Source organism: Choloepus didactylus, chromosome 1 (assembly GCF_015220235.1).
Source record: "Choloepus didactylus isolate mChoDid1 chromosome 1, mChoDid1.pri, whole genome shotgun sequence".
Classification (NCBI taxonomy): Eukaryota; Metazoa; Chordata; class Mammalia; order Pilosa; family Megalonychidae; genus Choloepus; species Choloepus didactylus.
Genome location: NC_051307.1, coordinates 192,927,416 through 192,950,454, shown reverse-complemented (window position 1 = coordinate 192,950,454; position 23,039 = coordinate 192,927,416). Strand labels below are relative to the sequence as shown.

At 42.5% G+C, this 23,039-nt stretch overlaps 2 protein-coding genes and 1 pseudogene across 6 annotated transcripts in view; 2 read left to right on the top strand and 1 right to left on the bottom strand.

Moving 5' to 3' along the window:
• ZNF621 (zinc finger protein 621) overlaps positions 1-9,767 on the bottom strand; it is a 47,372-nt gene extending 37,605 nt beyond the window's left edge. Inside the window, exons 1-5 of one of the 5 annotated variants that reach the window (XM_037847758.1) lie at positions 9,594-9,767; positions 8,854-8,939; positions 4,545-4,671; positions 3,863-3,970; positions 2,018-2,551 (exon numbers count right to left, since the gene is read on the bottom strand). In XM_037847758.1, the coding sequence (XP_037703686.1) occupies positions 2,018-2,551; positions 3,863-3,970; positions 4,545-4,671; positions 8,854-8,877 (793 nt within the window). In that variant the 5' untranslated portion in view covers positions 8,878-8,939; positions 9,594-9,767. The other 4 variants (XM_037847721.1, XM_037847728.1, XM_037847739.1 and 1 more) reach the window with 4 other exon arrangements.
• Positions 9,768-10,454: 687 nt separating this feature from the next.
• Positions 10,455-11,540, top strand: LOC119526616 (polyadenylate-binding protein 2-like). The gene is made up of 2 exons (XM_037825874.1): positions 10,455-10,461; positions 10,578-11,540. The coding sequence occupies exons 1-2, from the start codon at positions 10,455-10,457 to the stop codon at positions 11,456-11,458; spliced, it is 888 nt and encodes a 295-aa protein (XP_037681802.1). The 3' UTR covers positions 11,459-11,540.
• A 164-nt stretch (positions 11,541-11,704) lies between these two features.
• LOC119526609 lies at positions 11,705-21,220 on the top strand (annotated as a pseudogene).
• Positions 21,221-23,039: the final 1,819 nt, after the last annotated feature.

The window sequence follows — 23,039 nt, the reverse complement described above, 5'->3', positions numbered from 1 at the left end:
TATTACTTTTGCAACTGTCCTGCAAGTTTGAAATCACTTCAAAATAAAAAGTTAAAAAAAAAAAAAAAAAAAAGCCTGCTCCCCCAGAATAGACTAATCTCCCTTGCAAAAGAATTCCAAATAATTTATGTAGATACTCTGCCCTCAAGGAGATTGAGCTCTGCCTTCAAGGAGATGGGGCATAACTCCCCACTCCTTAAGTGTGGAGTGTACATATTAACTAAACAATACAGTACGGAAAAGGGGAAAGAAAGAATAACTCTATAGTGGAGAAATATGACAAACACTGCCTCAGCCAGGTGATTGAAGTCGACATCAACAGTGGTAAGTCATGTTGATATTATGTATGTGATATGATACGATACGATATGATGAAAATGGCACTTCACCTTTGTGATCTTTCTCCCAAAAACCCAAATCCCCAGTCTAATTGTAGGAGAAAAAAAAATCAGGCACACCCCAACTGAAGGGCATTTTACAAAATACCTGACCAGTATTCCACCAAACTGTCAAAACTTTGTCATCAAAAATAAGGAAAGACTAGGAAACTCATAGATAAGAGGAACCTAGGGAGACATGCCTACCAAATGTAATGTGGTATCCTGGATGGGATCCTGGAACAGAAAGAAGGACATTAGGTAAAACTAAGGAAATCTGAATCATGGACTTTAATTAGCAATAACGTATCAATACTGGTTCATTAATTTTCACAAATGTACCATACCAATGTAGGAGGTTAATAAAAGGGAAACTGGGTGCAGGGTATACGGAAACTCTGTAGAACCTTGACAACTTTTCTATAAATCTAAATCTATTCTAAAATAAAAAGTTTGTTCAAAAAGTAAAATAAAGTCTGCTTCCTGTCCCCCCAAAAAACTAGACATCAAGAGCAAAAGAAAAAAAAAAACCTCCTTTATGTTTTAAGACATGATTTTACATGATCATTATCAATCATGTAAATGATTGCTATCATTGCTTTAAATACATACATTTTTTTTTAAACTGGTTATTTCACATGCTCTTTTGCATAGATGTATGAGATCCTCAATGACGCATGACAAGGACAACACAACTTCAATTGCATTAATATACCACCTAGCCACTGGCCCACTAAACAATTTCTAACTTATTCCATTTCTCTACTCCCACAGGTCCTACATGGCTCCTCCTGTTTCTCCCAGGCTGCTTCTCACAATGGCCTAATACAGGAATTTCCCGTCCAAAGAGTACTCCCAGCAGTTTTAACACCAGGCACCCCACAATGCAGGCACAGCCATTACTGTTCAAGCCTAAATGGGACTATTGCAAGGGTCAAGTATTTCCATTTTTCTACCCAGAAGAAAAGAGAGTATATTACATAAATACAGTTTTTAAATATAAGCAGACTGCAATGCAATTTAAGCTGATGCAGTTTTAACACACGAGGGGAGAAAAAATGCAAATGAAATTCAAATTGGGTTGGAGATTTTCTGAGGAGTGCCACAGGAGCACCAAGATAAGGCTCATGGTGGGTGAGAAGTAGGGGTCACAATGACTGGGGAAGGCTTCACACCCTGAAAGACATGTACTATTTGGACAGGTGAAGAAGGTATTCCTGAAGTGGGCAGCAGCATAAACAAAGGCCCAGAGGTAGGAATGAGCACAGCATGTGGAAAGGTCAGTGAAGGCACTGTCAAAGCTGGAGAAGAGCACGAACCCTGGAGAGAAATAAGAGATAAGTTTGGAGAGGGACACTGGGGACTGATCAGGGATGGCCTAAGAACTTTGACGGGCTTCTTCTCTACGGGGTGCAATTTCTGATGCTGGACAAAGCTTCCATACCATTTGAAGGCTTTTTCACACACTTTACATTCATAAGGCTTCTCCCCAGTGTGAACTCTCTGATGCTGAATGGAGGCTATTTTCTGAGTGAATGCCTTGCCACACTCCTTACATTGGTAGGGTTTCTCTCCAGTATGAATTCTCTGATGAACAATAAAAAGCGATCTACAACCAAAAGCTTTCCAACATTCCTTACATTTATAGAGTTTCTCCCCAGTGTGTAATCGCTGATGCTGAAGATAGGCTGCACTCCTGCGAAAAGCCTTTCCACACTGCTTACACTCATAGGGTTTCTCTCCAGTATGGATTCTTTGATGTTGAGTCAAGGCTGTGTTGGAGCTTAAACCTTTGCCACATTCTTTACATTCATAGGGCCCTTTTCCAATGTGATTTTTCTCGTGCACAATACAGTCATAGCTAGACTTGAAAGCTTTGCCGCATTCCTTACACTTGAAGGGCTTTTCCCCAGTATGACTCATCTGATGCCGAATAAGTTTGGAGTTATATCTGAAGATTTTCCCACATTCTTTACATTCATAGAACTTCATTCCACCTCGAAATATCAGATTAGGATTTGGACTGAAAGTTCGCCTCATTGCCTTGCTTTTAAAATCAAAGTGCTGAGAAACATTCCGGAGAAGTCCTCCTACTGGCATTCTGTGCAATTCTGTTTCTTCACAGACTTCCTGCTTAATACCTGGCTCTTCATTCTTGATCCAGGACTCACCATCTGACCAAAGAAACCACAAGTATTCCTCATTACTGAACTGAAGAAAACAGGATCCAGTGGTTAGTCCTAATTTTCTCTGGTAGGGTATGATTTTAAAAACAAACCCATGAAAGGCAACAAGCATCCATAGAGGAGGATGAGAGAGACAAAGAGAAAACAATGGCATACAACTGGAGAAGTGAAGACACTGGCAACACATCATGAAAGATGGACAAGAAGTGCCTCCTACGAGGAAGGCTGGGAAGTGAACTAAGGTAGATGAACTGGGAAGAATGAGAACCTCAAGAATGGGAAGGAAAAAAGATAGAAGGGGAAAAAGAGAGCAAGAGAGGAACGGAATAGACAGGTGGGATAAGCAAGAAATGGAAAAGATCAAAAAGAGAGAAAGACACAGAAGAAGAAAAGCAAAAGCATATCAAAAGAGATCAGTGAGAGTGGGGAAGAGTAGGTGAGCAGCTCTACATTACAAGAAGTCTAGCAGGCTGGGAAATACAGGCTAGAAAAAAAATGGATTCTCAGGTCTCATCTGTAACCCAGGAAACCACCCCAAATTCTAAATAGTCTCCTAATAATTCCATTTTTAAATATTCTGAGATAAATGATTCCTTTCAGAAAGTCAACTGGAAAAGAAGCTGGATTGGAGGCTACTGGTATACAACTGCTATTTAATAACCACACTGTGTGGGAGAAGGGAAGCTTAGAAACTTGCTTCCAAAAGAAAACAAAATCCAAAACCTTCCATAACTGGAAAGCAGTCTCAAGGTAAGTTTAGGCTGTGTGTATGTGCTGGGGACACTGGTGAAGGCATACTCCTTGCCTTTTCTCTATAGTCCCACATGTGACAAATACAATGTACACCCAAAGGGTAAGGCATATGGAACTCTTAGATGATTTAGATACTAAAAAGGCAAGATTAAACCATTCTTTTCATTGCTAAAAGCCTAAAAATAAAACTCACAGCTCTGACACAAATAAATCAGTTTGGTCCACAGACGCATACAGCAAGAAGTGGTATAAAATTAAGTATTTCCACTGGTGGGTGAGAAAAGAAACTGGTTAAGAAGCTGCTGGATCACAGCTTTCCTGCTTGGGAGGATGACCACATGAATGTGCAGACAGTGTTTGGCCAGGTATTCCTAGGCCTGGTCTTTCCAGCCTCAGGGTCAGCACTTGAGTTAGAAGCCAGAAAGTATACATACAGGACACTGCCTTATAAAATACTGGGAGCTTTGTTCCCTGTGGCAGAAGAAACACTTCTTATATCGTAAACCAAGAAGGCAAACAAGAAATGAAACTGTTTCTCTTACTCACCGGGACAGATACTTCTCAAAACCTCTGCTTCCCAGGGATCTGGGCTCCAAGGCGCTTCCCCATTCTCCAGCTGGGAGATCAGAACAGGTTTGGGGAATGGAAATGATACTTCAGGAAGAGAAAAAGAAAGACAAATTAAGGGGCAATGTCCAGAGTTGTTGAAACCTCTCTCAGTCCTCCCTTCCATGGGTCAGCTGGGGAGGGAAATGGAATGCCCAGAAGACCAAATGAGCTACCAAGGGGTTCTGAGGAAGATGTCCAAACTGTACGCCAAAGTGAGGCCAGAAAGAAAGCAATTCTCCACAGAAAGAAACTTTGTAATCTGGCCCTGATTTAGAGAAAAGAAAACTCCCTTGGGAAGTATGCATGTACTGATATCCTGGGAAATGCCTCTAAAAAGAGTAGGGCAAACATCTCCAGAAAACTGGAGGGATGGAGGAACAAGGGCTCCCCTAGGGCACCAGGAAGAATGCTCTCCCTCAGGGCCCTGAACAACACCCTTCCCTGGGGTGTAGGAAGTCCAGTCCAAAACCAAAGGGAACCCGGGTTTTCCCCAACCAGTATCCCGAGGCTGGTGATTACAGAACTCAGCCTCTGGAGTCACAAACCTAAGAGCTACTAGAAATCCCAAAGCATCTAATGAAGAAGTTATCACAAAGGGCCATTGGATGGGAGGCCTTACCCAAGGAAGCCATGTTTGCATAATTCTCCAGCATCACCTCCCTGTACAGGGCCCTCTGCACAGAGTCCAGGCTGGCCCACTGATTCTGGGTGAAGTACATGGCCACATCCTCAAAGGTCACCAGCTCCTAAAACAACAGATTCCAGCTCAGGCCTTGAATTGGGGCAGAAGGGAGAGGCCTGCGCTGCAGGGAAGGGATGGACCTGCCAGGGTCCCCAACTCTGAGCCACACGGGAGGTCTGCTCTAATGAGAAGAACACCCAGCACCCCAATTTAAGGCCAGCCCTTAGCCAGTGTTACTACCCCCAAATGGGGGGCCCTGACACTCTGTCATCTGCACATTTCTGGGGCCCCAAAATGTCCTACCAAGAACATAGCCTTGTACCCAGGATGTTTTGCCTGGTAATAAGTCAACCCCTACATTCCTGGCTCTGCAGATCCATCCCTCCAGCACCTCCTATCCCATCACCTTATTTTCTATAAACCAACCACTGCTGACAGCTACCACTCACCCTGTCTCCACCCATCCAAAGCACACACACAGCTCCCATTTGTTCCCTTCACCTGGCTTGTCTTTTGTCTTCCCCAGCATCTTCTACTATGTGCAGAAGATCTACTCTTTAGAAATATCCCCAGCAATTTGCATATTTCTTCCTTTTTCTATCTTCTGGCCTTATTATAAAGCAGGCTCTCTTTTGAAGGAAACTGCAGTCTCCCCATTCTTGCCTCTTCTCTCAACTACGTGTTCACAGATAGAGTAGCAGAGCCCTGTTCCTGTGCACAGATCTACCCACCAGTCTTCTGAGGTCCATCCCACCTGCCAAGGCTGCCTTGTTCACCAGCTGTGACCCTCGCTGCCTCCCCGTGGAGCCACTTCTCAAGAGTAAAGAGAACTAATGCTTGTGATTAGCCCCTATGCAGCAGGCTCTTAGGTGGGTACTTTGAAATCCTGAATTTCGTTTAATCTTTACAAAATCTATGTGAAGTAGGAATTTTAATTTCCATTTTTTCAAATGATGAAACTAAGTTCCAGAAAGGTTAATTATTTTGCCCCAGATCACACAGCCAAGAAGTGGCAGAACTGGGATTTCAACCCAGATCTGTCAAACAACAAACCTGGGCACTTGTCACTTGCCAAGCTGCTCCCGCACTGGGCTCACAAACTTCTCTAAAAACATGGCCAAGCTCTGAACCCCATCATAACTGGTGCTGTCTCATCTTTGGAGAACAGCTTCTCAAACTCTCCAACTCCCCCAAATCACTGGTCAATCCATATTTACCATACCCCCCTCCGGGCTACACAGTCCCCTCAAACTTGGCTTGGGGGTGACCTATTTCAAAACAGCACACACCATCCTAGGAGCAAGAGTCTTGGAACATTCTGGAAGGCCCAAGAGCAGTCCTGAATGGTGTCCCTTGGCTACTTTCTCTTCTTCTGCAGTCAAGATTGCTGCAAGTTCTAGGGATATCCCAGAGTATAAGAGGCTTCGTTCTCACTTTAAAAGGGGTTTCAAGGCTTCTGCATCTTCTTGCCTTGATTTCCCCCACAGGTAGATTTGTACTACTTTATGCTGCCAGCCTTGTTCTTTTCAGCTACTGAAAATGAAAATATCTACCAACAAGTGCTAGAGCTAAGCATCTAACTTTTGCATGCCACATTCTGACTCTGAGGCAGCCCCTAAAGCAGCCTTGCACTGGGGTCAGCACAAGGGATCAGGAAGAAAGGAATGCTATTGTAAATGCTCTTGGGACAAGCCGGGAAGAGGCATACACTAAGGATAAATTCTGGCAATTCAAACCACTCAAAACAGCTCTATTGGTTCTACACGCAGATCCTTATAAGGGGCTCCTTTTAAAACAAAGCGGTTAGGAAACTCAGTTCTAAAGCAGACAATGAAAGAAAAACAATAAATGTGGACAGGCCTCAAAGGGAGAGCTGGCCTTTAAACTGGGCAGTGAAGTGGTCCAAAGTGCCCCCAAAATAGTCTGAACCAAAAACAGAAACACCAGACTGAATCTCCCTGCCTGCCCTGTTGTCTAGTAAGTAATCACTGTTTCAACAGCAAGGCATTAGGATAGCTGCAGATAGCAGCGCAGGCTCACAGGTAAAGCCAAAATTTGCCTCTAACAAGTCAAACCTCACTCCCTAACACCTGCAGAGCTGCTCTCACAACATTCTCCTCCCAGCCCAGCACCATAAATTCCTTCCTCAAGATCTCCTTCCCACCAGTCATAAAATATCCTCAGGTTTCATGAGTACTCCCAAAATGCCTATGATTAGAGGGAAGACTTACTGTTTTTGGGCAGTTCGGCTATGGCTATATTTTTTTCCTCCTTGTGGGATAGTCCCTATGTTCCCCACCTTGTTTTTTTCACCACAGTATTCTCTACTATCTGATATATTGCTTATTGTCTACCTCCCCTACCAGAATCTAAATCCAGGAGGCAAGGATTCTGTTTTGTTCGTTACTGGTTAACTAATACACGCTGCCTGGCATGAACTACATGCTTAATACACATTTGTTAAAGAATTAATTTCAATAATAGTTTGACAGTACATAGTTTTTTACCCTCATGAAGAGGGTCAGAAACCAACAGCAAACACCACCTTAACATTTACGATGTGTTCTATTTTCTAAAACAGATAGGAAAAGGATCATAAACATAAGAAAGGAATGAACACAAATATCTTTGTTTGCAGATGAAATAACTACCCAAAGATGTCCAAGAGAATAAACTAAAAACCATTAGTACTAACAAGATAAGTCATTAGGTTAGCTAGATATAGAATAAAGTAAACCAAAATCAATAGTTTCTTTAAATACCCTCAATAAACAATTGGAAAATATAATAGGAGAAAATAAAATGCCTTTCAAATAAAAATTGCTAAGAGACCTGACAGGAAATATGTGAGACCAAGATGAAAAACACTAAATGTTTATTAAAATACGTAAAAGAATTGAACAAATTGGAACATAAAGTTTTCCTGAATAGGAAGAATCAATTTTGTAAAGAAATCAGTTATCTCCAAATTTACCTATGAATTCACTACAGTCCATCATCCCTTAAAAACTCCATGAGGTTTGTGCAGAGGTGAGGGAATTATATAAATTCTTCTGAAAAAGTATTTTCCAACAATGTTTTGGAAAAAAATATTTTAAAGAAAGAAAGAAAAGAGCACAAATTAAACCACTCCTTAAAAGGACAGTATTTTATCTCTAGTCTGGACTGCAATAATCCTGACTCATACCCTTCCACAACCAACCTGATACTAAAGGGTTGCAAAACCTTTTTAAGATATAAATCCAACCAGGTCCCCCCCCCCCCCCCACTGCTTAAAACTCTTTAGTGCTTTCTCACTTCACCTGGAATAGAAACTAAAGTTTCATCATGACCTACAAAACCCCTGTCTACTTTCAGCCAGCCTCACCTTGAACCACTCTCTCTTGACTCCTTCCTGTTTTAGAGTACAAGCTTTCTCCTCCACTTCAAGGCCTTTGCATTCGCTGTTCTCTCTGGGAAGTATTTCTTTAGCTTTCTCACCAGTTATTCCCATGACTTACTCCACCTCATCCTTGAGGTCTCAACCCACTACCACCTCGATGAGAGAGCTTCCCTAACCGTTCATTACCTTTAGAAACAGCCTCTTCAGGGCTCCTCGTAAGGTGCTTAAGAATCATCTAGAGAGTTTGTTACAACAGCTTCCTGACCCCACTCACCCCCAGAAAGTTTGATTCTGGGCCTGGGTGGGACTCAAGAATTTACCTTGCTAACAAACTCCCAGGTACCGTTGATGCTGCCAGTTAGTGGACCATACTTTGACAATACTTTAGCACTTATACCAAACGTAATGATGATATTAATTTATTCACTTGTTTAGAGACTGTCTATACCATTAACAGTATCTTACATAGTCTGCATTATTCAATACTATGCACATAGCATTTACAAAGTGCTAAACACTATTTTGTTGTGCATAGAAAGAATAATGCTTGTCTCACATCCACAATTTGTGGGGTAATCTCTTTAATGAAGAAGCTCTATGATCTCAACAGGGGGTTTTCATTTGTAGAACATGATTTTGATTTTCAGTTTCAAAGGGATTTCTTGGCTTGGGCCCCATTTTTTCCAATTAAATCTACACATCCAAGCTCATTACTCTTTATACACAAAACTCTCATATCCCCCACCACATTTACCACTGCCACATAGCTTTAAAGGGAAAACCATAGCCTGGCCAAGCTAGGTCTTCTTAGTGAGAGCTAATGTGAATAAAAAAAAGGCTGGAAAAAAGCTTAGCTCAGCTCACCTGAGGCCAAGTTGTTTGGAGCATGGCTGATGTCCCCTGGCTTCATGCACTGCCTTCTGGGTTTGGAAAAGCCAGAACCTTAGAAGCTAAGAGAAGAAGAGCCATGAGTGTAAAGGACCCTTCCTGAGGCATCGCCCATTGCTATCTCTGGCACTCTTCGTCTCCTCATTTCCAGCACTGAAGGAGTCTCTGTCACGACCCCTCTTGTTCTCAAACTGATCGCCCCCAACCCCCTCCTGAATTGCTCTCCCTTGTCCCTCAGGACAATCCTCTATCCGAAGAGCTTAGTCCGAAGAGCTTTCCTGAAGGCCAGAGCAGGTTGAGGGATCCAAGAATCCTGTACCTACAATGTTAGTTCTGTAAAACGGAAAAGGTTTTTTACAGAATGCTTACAGGGACCATATATGGGGGTTAAAAAAAAAAAAGCCTCTGGAGAGAAAGAAGGGCAGGAATGGCTGGACCATACGGGTTAAGGGCTAGTTACTTAAGTGTCCCAGTGGGTGATGCTGACCGGAGACAACCGGGATCTGAACGTCACCCAGGAAGCAGACGACGGAAACATCAGAAACCTCAGTGCCGGGCGCTGGAGGCCGTGAGGCCAAGTTCTTTAGAACAGAAAAGAGGATCGCGCCTCCGTGGGCAGGGAGGCCCAGACGCACAAGCTCCGTGTCAGCGGGGGGTGGGCCGCCATTGAGACCAAGTTCAGGGGAAGGGAAGCGAAAAGCCGGCACCTGACAGACCTGGCATGTAGAATTCGCTGAACCACACGTTCTTCCTTTCGGAATATCTAAAAGCTGGTAACTAGTGGCCGATCCGGAAGCGAGACCCCGCTCCCAGCGCCGCTCTAGACAGCGGGGAGGCCGCAAGTCTCGGTGGTCTTGCCGCCAGCTCCCCACGTGACTCGCCCCGACCGGCGGAAAAGGCGGAGCTGCGGAGAGGGCTCGGACTTGTGCCGCATGTCACCGGCGTGGAGCCGGAGCACTCCCAGCCGGTGCCTCCCCACCACTGCAACTGTCGAAACCGCCTCGGGGCCGGAGTGTGATGATACTGGCGCAGGCCCGTTCCACCCAGACTTTGCTCTTTGGGCACAAATGGGACCTCAGTTAACGGACTTCCCCGCCAGGTCCAAGAGCCCCATCCGGCCGTGGGCCGCCGTTACTCCGTGAGTCACCGGAAAGCCTGGGCTGTGCGGTGTGGTTTGAATCTTTTAGAGGCCCAAGTCAAGGATCTTCCTTGGGTCCTAGGCTGGGCAGTCTTTAGGAAAACCACGATTTTTATTTGTCCTTTTAGTCCACTCCCTTCCCAGGACCTAGACGAGTATGCCGGAGCGTTTAGGAGAGATGCATTGAGCAGCCAAACTAACCGTAACTAAGGTTGATAGACATCCAGTATATGCAGGACATGGCCTGTATCTAATGATTTTGTCCTGGATCCTGTGTTGACTTTGTCGGGACACCCTAAATGACCTGTTTTCTGCTTTTTTCAATAAATCACAAAAATTTCCCATTTAAAGCTATTTCCCACCATTGTAACTGGCACTTAACTAAAATGGCAACACTAGCTGAAATAGCAAACATCAAATAAAGATCTTGTATGACTGCATGGTATGTGAATATATCTCAATAAAAATGAATTTTAAAAAAATAAAGATATTCAGAATCCCTTATGGCTCTCATGTAGGTTTACCTGTGAGAAGACAAAAAAGGAGGGATGACGATTAAAAGTACTTAATTGGGGCTCCGGGCCGGGGCGGCGGCGCCATCTTGTGCCCGGGGCCGGTGGGGAGGCCGGGGAGGGGGCCCCGGGGGGCGCAGGGGACTACGGGAACGGCCTGGAGTCTGAGGAACTGGAGCCTGGAGAGCTGCTGCTGGAGCCCGAGCCGGAGCCCGAGCCTGAAGAGGAGGCGCCCCGGCCCCGCGCCCCCCCGGGAGCTCCGGGTCCTGGGCCTGGCTCGGGAGCCCCCGGCAGCCAGGAGGAGGAGGAGGAGCCGGGACTGGTCGAGGGTGACCCGGGGGACGGCGCCATTGAGGACCCGGAGCTGGAAGCGATCAAAGCTCGAGTCAGAGAGATGGAGGAAGAAGCTGAGAAGCTAAAGGAGCTGCAGAACGAGGTAGAGAAGCAGATGAATATGAGTCCACCTCCAGGCAATGCTGGCCCAGTGATCATGTCTATTGAAGAGAAGATGGAGGCTGATGCTCGTTCCATTTATGTTGGCAATGTGGACTATGGTGCAACAGCAGAAGAGCTAGAAGCACACTTTCATGGCTGTGGTTCAGTCAACCGTGTTACTATACTCTGTGACAAATTCAGTGGCCATCCCAAAGGGTTTGCATATATTGAGTTCTCAGACAAAGAGTCAGTGAGGACCTCCCTGGCCTTAGATGAGTCCCTTTTTAGAGGAAGACAAATCAAGGTGATCCCCAAACGAACCAATAGACCAGGCATCAGCACAACAGACCGGGGTTTCCCAAGAGCTCGTTACCGTGCCAGGACCACCAACTACAACAATTCCCGCTCTCGGTTCTACAGTGGTTTCAGCAGCAGGCCCCGGGGTCGTGTCTACAGGGGCCGGGCTAGAGCGACATCATGGTATTCCCCTTACTAAAAAAGTGTGTATTAGGAGGAGAGAGAGGAAAAAAAGAGGAAAGAAGGAAAAAAAAAAAAAGAATTAAAAAAAAAAAGAAAAACAGAAGATGACCTTGATGGAAAAAAAAATATTTTTAAAAAAAAGATATACTGTGGAAGGGGGGAGAATCCCTTAACTAACTGCTGAGGAGGGACCTGCTTTGGGGAGTAGGGGAAGGCCCGGGGAGTGGGGCAGAGGGCTGCTCATTCACTCTGGGGATTCGCCATGGACACGTCTCAACTGCGCAAGCTGCTCCCCATGTTTTCCTGTCCCACTTCACCCCCTTGGGGGCTGCTCAAGGGTAGGTGAGCATGGGTGGTAGGAGGGTTTTTTTTTTACCCAGGGCTCTGGAAGGACACCAAACTGTTCTGCTTGTTACCTTCCCTTCATCTTCTCCCTGCCTTTCACAGTCCCCTCCTGCCAGCTTCCTGTCCTGCCAGGTCTACCACCCACCCCACCCCTCTTTGGGCTCCCTGCCCCTCCAGATTGCCTGGTGATCTATTTTGTTTCCTTTTGTGTTTCTTTTTCTGTTTTGAGTGTCTTTCTTTGCAGGTTTCTGTAGCCGGAAGATCTCCGTTCCGCTCCAGGCGGCTCCAGTGTAAATTTCCCTTCCCCTGGGGAAATGCACTACCTTGTTTTGGGGGGTCTGGGGTGTTTTTTTGTTTTTTTGTTTTGTTTTGTTTTTTCCTTTGCCTTTTTTTCCCTTTTATTTGGAGGGAATGGGAGGAAGTGGGAGCGGGGAAGTGGGAGGTGGATTTTGTTTATTATTATTTTTTTTTAGCTCATTTCCAAAGGGTGGGAGTTCTTTTTTTTTTTTTTTTTTTTTTTTTTAAATATGTGTCATGAATAAAGTTGTTTTTGAAAATAAAAATTGTTCGGCTGAAAAAAAAAAAAAAAAAAAAAAAAAGTACTTAATTGGCCTCCAGTAACTAAGCTTGTGCAAGTTAGCAAATCAATGGCAGCCCCAAGCTTGTGAACATGAGCAAATCAGTAATAAACACCGAGTTCCACAAGTCAGCCAATCAGTGACAGCCCCACAGCCAATCAGCAAAAGCCTAGCCCCAGTGACGGTGCTTGTGACAGGCAGATATGGTCAACAGTAGCCATACTCCAGTAGCCATACTTATAGCTAACACAGCTAAATCTCCCCCAATCCCTACACACTCCCCGAAAGTCCAATTCCTGAATGCCAGACTTCTCAAAACCTTATATTAAATTGTCTGTTTTTGTTCAGAGAGACTGTGCATTACAAGTACAGCTCTCCCTTGCAGGCAAACAGGAATTTCACCTTTTCTGGACCAGATACCAATTTCAATGAATTATTAGCTTGCAATTTGCAACCCTTTCAACAGTTAAATCGCTGTTAATAGTTACGAGTTCAAACGAGTGAGTGTCAGATGCACTGACACAGCTGTGCAGTTATCAAATTCAGTCTTTTCAATTCTTGTGGGAATTGCAGTTATTCATCTTTTGTGTATATTTGAACCCCAAAATGCCAAAACACAAATGTAAATTTCATGATGAATTTTCTGAAGTGGACATTTATTAAACAGGAAAAAGTCCTTTTGACGGTCTTTGTGCCTCAAGAAGAATTTTCAGTGTTCAGAAATGGAAAGTCAGCTGTAAACCAGCATATAACATAAGAGATTTCTCCAATTAGTATCAAAGAAAGTTATTTTAACAAATTTCATTAAGAGAAATTCAGATGAAGAAGAAAATAATCACAGCGTAATTTGTAATGTTCTTCCATAATGTCCTTAAGCTTTCAGTTCAAATAAATGTTTGAACTTAACTGCTACCAGACATGTTTCCTGCTTCTAAAATTTCAAGTAAGTTTTCAAGTACCAGGATGAAATCTAATGCAATAATTACAAATGTAATGGCTCCATGTTTTATTGCAGAGATTTCAAAGATCTAAATGCCTCACCTTTTTACCACATATTCATGCATGCAAGTAAATACAATGCAGAAAAAAGTTTCTCAACACTTATGCAGTATTTTTCTTACAAAAAAGTCTTGCTAGTATGGTAGGAGCATGTTGGAAGCAATGTAGTTATTTTAGGTTATTTGTTTTTCTTATTTCTTTGTTTTGTTTTGTTTGAAATGTTTTTGTTTGTTTTTAATTTTTTGATAAAGATTTTTAAAAAGGCTTGCTTATAAGGTTATTGCAAGTAAAATTCTTTCCAGATGAGACATCAGAAACAACAGCAAATTTTTCTAGAGACTCTTACTGAGTTGGGAGTTAATACGAAAAATGTTGCTGTTTTGTGGAGATACAATATTGGTGGATATATGCATAAAAGTGCAGGCAGGTTTTATTCAAAGTTGAAGCAAAGCATGCTTGATTCTATGGAAAGTGTTGGCTTTCCTCACCATATTCTGCATAATGTTGCTCAAACAGCACCTGATGTCTTTTCCACTGACAATAAAGTAATTGTCTTGAAATTGTTCAAGTACCTCAGCATTTATACTGTTTTAACTGAGTGATTAAGGAATTTTTCTGATTTTATTGGCATTCAGTATTCTTCAAGTACTATAAACCAAGGGTCAGTAAACCCTGGCTTGCAGGCCAAATCTACGCTGCTGCCTGTTTTTTTTTGTTTGTTTCTTTCTTTCGTTTTTTGTTTTTTTCTACTAACCACTTTATTTTTTTTTTAACATTTTGTATGGTTTTTTATTTGCTTCAGGTGGGGTTTTTTTTTGTTTGTTTCTTTTTTGTGTGTTTTATTTATTTATTTATTTATGTTTTTATTGAGTTTGTTCATATACCATAGAATTATCCAAAGATCCAAAGTGTACAATCAATTGCCTGTGGTACCAGCATACAGCTGTTTTTTTTTTCAACTTTTAGAACATTTTCATTACTCCACAAAAGAAATAAAGACATACAGAAAAAGGAAACTCAAATCCTCCCATACGCCTAACCACGCCCCCCTCCATTATTGATTCATAGTATTGGTATAATACGTTTGTTACTGTTGATTAAAGAATGTTAAAATACTACTAACTGTAGTATATAGTTTACAATAGGTATATTTTTTTCCTATATGCCCCTCTATTATTAATTTCTAGTTATTGTGTCATACATTTGTTCTAGCTCATGAGAGAGATTTCTAATATTTGTGCAGTTAATCATGGACATTGTCCACCACAAGATTCACTCTTTTATACATTCCCATCTTTTAACCTCCAGCTTTCCTTCTGGTGACATACGTGACTCTGAGCTTCCCCTTTCCACCACATTCACACACCATTCAGCACTGTTAGTTATTCTTACAACTTGTTACTGTCACCTCTGTCCATTTCCAAACGTTTACATTCACCCTACTTGAACATTCTGCTCATAATAAGCAACCGCTCCCCATTCTTGAGCCTCATTCTATATCCTGATAACTTACATTTCATGTCTATGAGTTTACATATTATAATTAGTTCCTATCAGTGAGACCCTGCAATATTTGTCCTTATGTGTCTGTCTTATTTCATTCAATATAGTGCCCTCAAGATTTCTTCATCAGTCCATTTTTTTTAAGATGGTTTTGTTCACACACCATACATTCCATACTAAGTAAATAATTTATAGTCATGTATTTATGTATTCGCCAACATTGCCACTATCTATATAAGGACATCTCCATTTCTTCCCCAAAGGAGGAGGAAGAGTCAAAGAAGGTAGAGAGAGAAGAGAAAAAGAAAAAAAAGAAAACAAAACAAAACATGACAGCTAGGAAGCAACAAAAGGAAAGATAGCGTTAAACTAAAGTAGAATAAAGAGTCAGACAACATATCCAATGCCAAGAGTCCCATACCTTTCCCCTATGATCCCCCCCATATGCATTTAGTTTTGGTGTATTGCCTATGTTATATTAAAGGAAGCATAATACACTGTTTCTGTTAACTATCATCTCTAGCTTGCATTGATTGTATTTTTCCCCCAATCCCACCCCATTTTTAACACCTTGTAATGTTGACATTCATTTGTTCTCCTTCATGTAAAACATATTTGTAACTTTTATCACAATCGTTGAGCACCCTAGGTTTCACTGAGTTACACAGTCCCAGTCTTTATCTTTCCTCCTTCCTTCTGGTGTCCCACATGCCCCTAACCTTCCTGTTTCAACCATACTCACAGTTATCTTTGTTCAGTGTACTTACATTGCTGTGCTACTGTCTCCCAAAATTGTGTTCCAAACCTCTCACTCCTGTCTTTTCCTTTCTGTCTATAGTGCTCCCTTTAGTGTTTCCTGTAGAATAGGTATCTTGTTCACAAACTCTGTCATTGTCTGTCAGAGAATGTTTTAAACTCTCCCTCACATTTGAAGGACAGTTTTGCCGGATATACGATTCTTGGTTGGTAGTTTTTCTCTTTCAGTATCTTAAATATATCACCCCACTTCCTTCTTGCCTCCATGGTTTCTATTGAGAAATCCACACATAGTCTTATGAAGCTTCCTTTGTATGTGATGGATCGCTTTTCTCTTGCTGCTTTCAGGATTCTCTTATTATCTTTGACATTTTAGAATCTGATTATTAAGTGTCTCGGCACAGGCCTATTAAGATCTATTCTGTTTGGGGTATGCTGTGCTTCTTGGATCTGTAATTTTATGTCTTTCATAAGAGATGGGAAATTTTCATTGATTATTTCCTCTGTTATTGCCTCTGCCCCTTTTTCCTTCTCTTCTCCTTCTGGGATACCCAAGACATGTACATTTCTGCATTTCATTTTGTCTTTAAGTTCCCAGAAATGTTGCTCATATTTACCATTCTTTTCTCTATCTGTTCTTTTGTGTTTAGGCTTTCAGGTGCCTTGTTCTACAGTTCCTGAGTGTTTTCTTCTGCCTCTTAAGATCTGCTGTTGTATGTCTCCATTGTGTCTTTCATCTCGTGTGTTGTGCCTTTCATTTCCATAGATTCTGTCCATTGTTTTTCCAAACTTTCAATTTTTACCTTATGTACGCCCAGTGTTTTCATTATATGCGTCATCTCTTTGGCCATGTCTTCCCTAAACTTTTTTAATTGATTTAGCATTAGCTGTTTAAATTCCTGTATCTCAGGTAAAGCATAAGTTTGTTCTTTTGACTGAGTCATAACTTCATTTTTCTTAGTGTAGGTTGCAGTTTTCTGTTGTCTAGGCATCTGATTTCCTTGGTTACCCCAATCAGGTTTTCCCAGACCAGAACAGGCTCAGGTCTACAAGGAGGCAATAGCATCACGTCTCCCTGAGAGTGTCTTAGATTGATACACTCTGTGAGGCCTCAAATCACTGTACTTTTCTGCCCAGCAGGTGGTACCTTTCAGCCTGTCACTCCAGACTGGTGTAAGGAGGCGTGGCCCATAGCTGTTGTCCCCCAGGCTCTGGGGTCTGGTTCTGAATGGAAGGAGGGTAGTAGAGCTTGGCACTGCCTCTTTCCTCTTAGGGAAGATACACCCCCTAGGGAAAGGTCATTAGCATTTTAGTAGTCTCTGACTCTGCTATCTCCACCCTCATCTGGGTCTGAGCACTAGGAATTGAAAATGGCTGAGGCTTCCTCCACTGAGCCAAAAAAGGGACAGAAAGCCCCCCTTCAGGGTCCCTCAATTTCACCTATCAGCCAGAGATAGCACACGGTCCTCTGGGCTTCCCCTCCCTCCCAGAGAGGTCCTCCAGCTCTCCAAGGTCAGTCATCACCAAAAGCCTCTGTCTGCTTGTTGGGGATTTGTAGCTTTATTGAGCAGTCCACACTTGTTAACTAAAACCCCAGTTGGAACTCAGCTGAGCTATATTCGCTTGCTTAGAGAGAGCTGCTCTCTAGCACCACGAGGCTTTGCAGTTCAGGCCTTGGGGGGAGGGGTTCCCAGCTTGGATCCACAGTTTTTACTTACAGATTTTATGCTGCGATCTCAGGCATTCCTACCAATTCAGGTTGGTATATGATGAGTGGAGGGTCACGTTTTTCCTCCCACAGTTATTCCAGATTATTTACTCGTTGTTCCTGGTTGTTTATTAGTTGTTCCAGGGGGACTGACTAGCTTCCTGCTGCCTGTTTTTACAAATAATTTTATTGGAACACAGCCAGGCTCACTCACTTATGTAGTGTCAATGGCAGCTCATTTACTGTGACAGAGATTGTATGGCCTGCAAAACCAAAAACAGTTACCATCTGGCCCTTTACAGGAAGTGTGCTGATGCCTGCAATAGAACAGTATTCCCCATGAACACAGGTTGAAGAAATTTTTAATGTTAACAAATAAAATTCAACAGTATATAAAAAGATAAAACCAACACGTTAAACTAACTTGGAAGGTAAAGGTAGTTTAACATTCAAAAATCAATCAGGTTGGTGAGTGCCTCTTTGTTGCTCAGATGTGGCCCTCTCTAACTAAGCCACAGTGATCTCGCTGACCTCCCCGCTATGTGGGACCCGACTCCCAGGGATGTAAATCTCCCTGGCAACACAGGATATGACTCCCAGGGATGAATCTGGACCTGGCATCGTGGGATTGAGTATATCTTCTTGACCAAAAGAGGGATGCGAAATGAAACAAAATAAAGTTTCAGTGGCCAAGAGATTTCAAATGGAGTTGAGAGGTCACTATGGTGGACATTCTTATACCCTATATACATAACACCTCTTAGGTTTTAATGTGTTGGAATAGCTAGAAGTAAATACCTGAAACTATCAAACTCCAACCCAGTAGTCTGGACTCCTATAGATGACTGTATAACAATGTAGATTACAAGGGGTGACAGTGTGATTGTGAAAACCTTGTGGATCACACTCTCTTTATCTAGTGTATGGATAGATGAGTAAAAAATGGAGACAAAAACTAAATAAAAAATAGGGTGGGATGGGGGGATGATTTGGGTGTTCTTTTTTACTTTTATTTTTTATTCTTATTCTGATTCTTTCTGATGTAAGGAAAATGTTCAGAAATAGATTGTGGTGATGAATGCAAAACTGTATGATGGTACTGTGAACAGTTGATTGTACACCATGGATGACTATATAGTATGTGAATATATTTCAATAAAACTGAATTTAATTTTAAAAAAAATCAATCAGTTTGGAAGATGGTGGAGTAGGAAACTCCAGGAATGAGTCCCTCCACCAGAACAATTATTAAACAGACAACAGCTGTTTCTGAATCAACTATTTTGAAACTCCAGAGTCTAGAACACTGTAGAACACTCTAGTAGAACACTGTTAACTGTTCAGGGAAGAGCAGAGGAAGAAGCTAGTAAATTGTGGTAAATGCCAGTGAATTGCATTATCCATGTAGGAGCTACCTTTGCCCATCCCCAAGCATCCAGCATCCATGCCAGGGTGGGATATAAAGACCTTATTTCCCCAAGATCTTGGAGTGTACAGTACAATCACATCACTTTCTTTAACTGTCTACTTCAGTAAGGCTGGGGCCTGCCTCTAAGGGTAGCCATTGCCCCAACCCACCCCAACCAAAAGAAGCAAAGGAGACTTAAAGATCACACCCTTCCTCAGAACTAAAGAAAACAGATAAAGGGCTGCATTTACTAGACAAATGCTGAATCAAGGAAACACGTCTTGAAATAGGAGAAACTTCTGGCACCCTTGCTGGCCCTCCCTTTGTAGGCCCCTAGCCTTGTTACAAACGGGAAAAACATACCTGGGGAACTCCTCTCCTGCTCAAACACCCCTTTCAGAATTTGCCCTCCAGGCAAAAGCAGCCTGAGACAGCAAAACCAGGGTAAAAAACAATTGAGTTGGGTGGCCTGGGGCAAAGACTAAGTCCTGCTGTGGAGCACCCATGAGACGGAAAAGGTCCATTTCCTAGGAAGAGAGGGTATTCAAATTCCTACAAACAGGGGAACTCTTAGGGCTACTAGCAAGCACAAGCCAAAGACAAGGCACAGGCCAAAAAAACAGGAAGGACCCTGTACTTTGCATTTCCTTAGGCTAACCTTCTAGATAGGAAGGCTAAACCAGCCAATGCTAAGTCAATTTGCAAAGACTGTGAAAGGTGTTTTTCATTAGTTTGTTTGGTTTTGTTAGTTTTTACCACTCAAGAAAATCTGTCATATCACTAGTTGGATACAAACTCAAGAAACAGTCAGGTCAGGAGCTAAATCCCAGAGTTAACATTTTAAAATATTAAAATGTACAGTGTGCAAAAAAACATTACAAGACAAAGAAATGAAATGATGGCCCATCTGAAGGAAGAGGATGAAAATCCAGAAAACATCAATGAAGAAGACCAGACTGTGGACATACCAAACAAAGACTTTAAAAACATGATCTTTGATATATTCAAGGAAATGAAGGAAAATACAGAGAGAGAACTAAAGGATATCAGGAAAAAACTGGATGAATAATATGAGAATCTTAATAAAGACATAGAAATTTTTAAAAGGGACAAACAGAACTGGAGTTGAAGACTAAAATAACTGAAATGAAAAATTTCCAGAAAGGCTTTTTATCAAGATGTGCCTCAAGGGGAGAGTGTTTGTGGCTGCGTGTCCCTGATGCAGTCCTGCAGTCGGCGGTCTCTGTGTGGCGCAGAGCGAGGCCAGGCAGCCCCTGCTCGAGGCCTGTGTCGCCATGGCTGCGGTTTGAGTTGCTGCAGCAGCAGAAGGAGGACCACAGCAAGCTGAGATCTGTGTCTGTGGACCTGAATATCAATCCCTCGCTTCAGATTGACACACCTAATGCACTCAGAGAGAGAAGGTCAAATTTACGGTGAACATCAGACCACACTCCACATTTCAGAGCCCAGAGATTTGTGTTTCAAGGCAACACCAAGACTTTCTGTGGCTACATACACTCTTTGAAACAACAGACTATGCTGGGCTTATTATTCCACCTCTTCCCACAAAAGCTGACTTTGATAGCCCTTGAGAGACAATGCAGAAACTGGGAGAAGGTGAAGGATCTATGGCCAAAGAAGAATTTGCCAAGATGAAGCAAGAAATGGAAGCTGAATGCATTGCTGTCTTTAAGAAAACTGTATCCTCCCACGAGGTCTTTCTTCAATGGCTTTCTTCTCACCCTGTTCTCAGTAATGATCACAACTTTCACATTTTCCTGGAATATGATCAGGGTCTAAGTGTTAGCAAGAAAACTACCAAAGAGATGTTCAGTGGCTTTTTCAAAAGTGTGGTGAAAAGTGCTGATGAAGTCCCTTTTACTGGAGTTAAGGAGGTGGATGACTTCTTTGAGCAAGAGAAGAATTCCCTTATTAACTATTATAATACAATCAAGGACTCATGCAAAAGCTGACAAAATGACCAGATCTCATAAAAGTGTTGCAGATGACCATATCCACACTTGAATAGTCTGGCTTTAGAAGAGCCCATGGTCATCAAAAAGTACCTATTGAAGGTTGCTGAGCTATTTGAAAAACAGGAGAGCAGAGAGTTGAGTCTCATCAGATGAAGATTTAAAGCTGTCCAAGCTTCTCCAGTACTACATGCTCAACACTGAGGCTACTAAGGATCTCCTATACAGACATACCAAAGCTCTCATTGACTATGAAAACTCCAACTATGCTCTGTATAAGGCTCAGTTAAAAAGCGGAGATGTCAAGATGGCTGAGTCACACCAACAGGAGTGCTGCCAAAAATTTGAACAGCTTTCTGAATCTGCAAAAGAACTGATAAATTTCAAATGGAAGAGAGTGGCAGCACTTATAAAAAATCTAACTGAAATGTCTGAATTGGAAATAAAACATGCTAGAAACAGTGTCTCCATTTTGCAAAGCTGCGTTGACTTGTTCAAGAGCAACTGATCTGGGTGACATCATCAACATGGTAATATAAATAGCTACTGAAAACTTCTCTCCAAAGATTCAACCAAAAAAAGGACAATTCTGAATTTTTGAAACTCTGGTGGAGGATATAGACTTGAGAAGGACGCTGCAGATGCCAAATTGAAGAAAGAGAAGAAATACCAGGTAGGAATCTTTCGTCCCAGACCAGCCAGTCCTCTCCCCTCCCCCTCACTTGGGATCAGTGCAGGAACAGCTCAGAATCAGCAGACAGGAACCCTCCCACCAGGGATACAAATTTTAAAATCTCTTACAGCAGTTTGAAGAACCAGGGAACGGGGAGGACAATTCAAGGCCCAGGTCATTGAGGGACAAAGAGACTGAGAAAATGTGGACAGAGACTGTTTCCAGCCCTGGGCCTGAAAAACCCTTCCCCCACCCTTGAGGGAAACAGCAGCTGGGGGCCATTTCCCTGCCTTGGGGACGGCTGGACTACTGGGTCAGCTGAGGGAGTACTCTACCACAGGTGCACCCCCACATCGAGACAGATTTTGGCTGGCAAAATGAGGGCATAGGAATCCTGCAGTTTTGGCTCACCTGTGTAGATGCAGTGTGTGCTCAGAGGCAAAGCAGCCTCTGAGGACAATTAAGTTACCAAACAACACCATCTATTGAACAGTCTGGAAAGTACAAGGGAACCAGACACTTTATTAGGACCAAAGGAGATGGTCTACATGCCCTACACAGAAACCCAACCCAGGTTTGGCTAAGAAAAATGGAGAACCCAACTGTCAAAGGAGAGCTCTAAAATAAACCAGGTCTTGCTGACTGATGGAAAACAGAGCACCATTGGAAGCCAGCAGATCTATATTACCACACATAGTGAACTTGCTGGGGTGCCCAGTGCCTACCTGCCATCCCTGTGGCAGGCCACAGTGGGTGCCAGATTTGGGGGGAATACTGGGGGACAGAGCCAATCTGACAACTGGTCAGCATGAGAAACAACCTCTGGAATAAACTAATCTAGAAAACCAGATGCCTAGACAGCAAAAAATCATGAACCACACCAGGAAACATGAAGATATGGCCCATTCAAAGGAACAAACTAACACTGTAACTGAAATTCAAGAGTTGAAAAAACTAATTAAAGATGTTCAAACAAATCTTCTAAATCAAATCAACAAGTTGAAGAAAAATGTGATAAAAGAGATGAAGGGTATAAAGAAGACACTGGGTGACCGTAGGGAAGAATTTGTAAGCTTGAAGAAACAAATGGCAGAACTTATGGGAATGAAAGGCACAATAGAAGAGATGAAAAACACAATGGAGACATACAACAGCAGACTTGGGGAAGCAGAAGGATTACTGAACTAGAGGATAGGACATCTGAAATCCTACACACAGTAGAACAGATAGGAAAAGAATGGAAAAATATGAGCAGGGGCTCAGGGAACTGAATGACAACATGAAGTGCACAAAGATACATGTTATAGGTGTCCGAGAAGAGAAGGGAAAAGGGGCAGAAAGAATAATAGAGGAAATAATCAATGAAAATTTCCCAACTCTTATGGAAGACATAAAATGAACAGGTCCAGGAAGTACAGCATACGGCAAACAGAAGTGATCCAAATAGACCTACTCCAAAACACTAATCAGATTGTCAAATGTCCAAGACAGAAAATTCTTACAACAGCAAGAGAAAAACAATCCATCACATACAAGGGAAGCTCAATAAGACTATGAGGATTTTTCAGTACAAACCATGGAGGTGAGAAGGCAGTGGTATGATATATTCAAGATACTGAAAGAGAAAAACTGCCAAACAAGAATCCTGTATCTG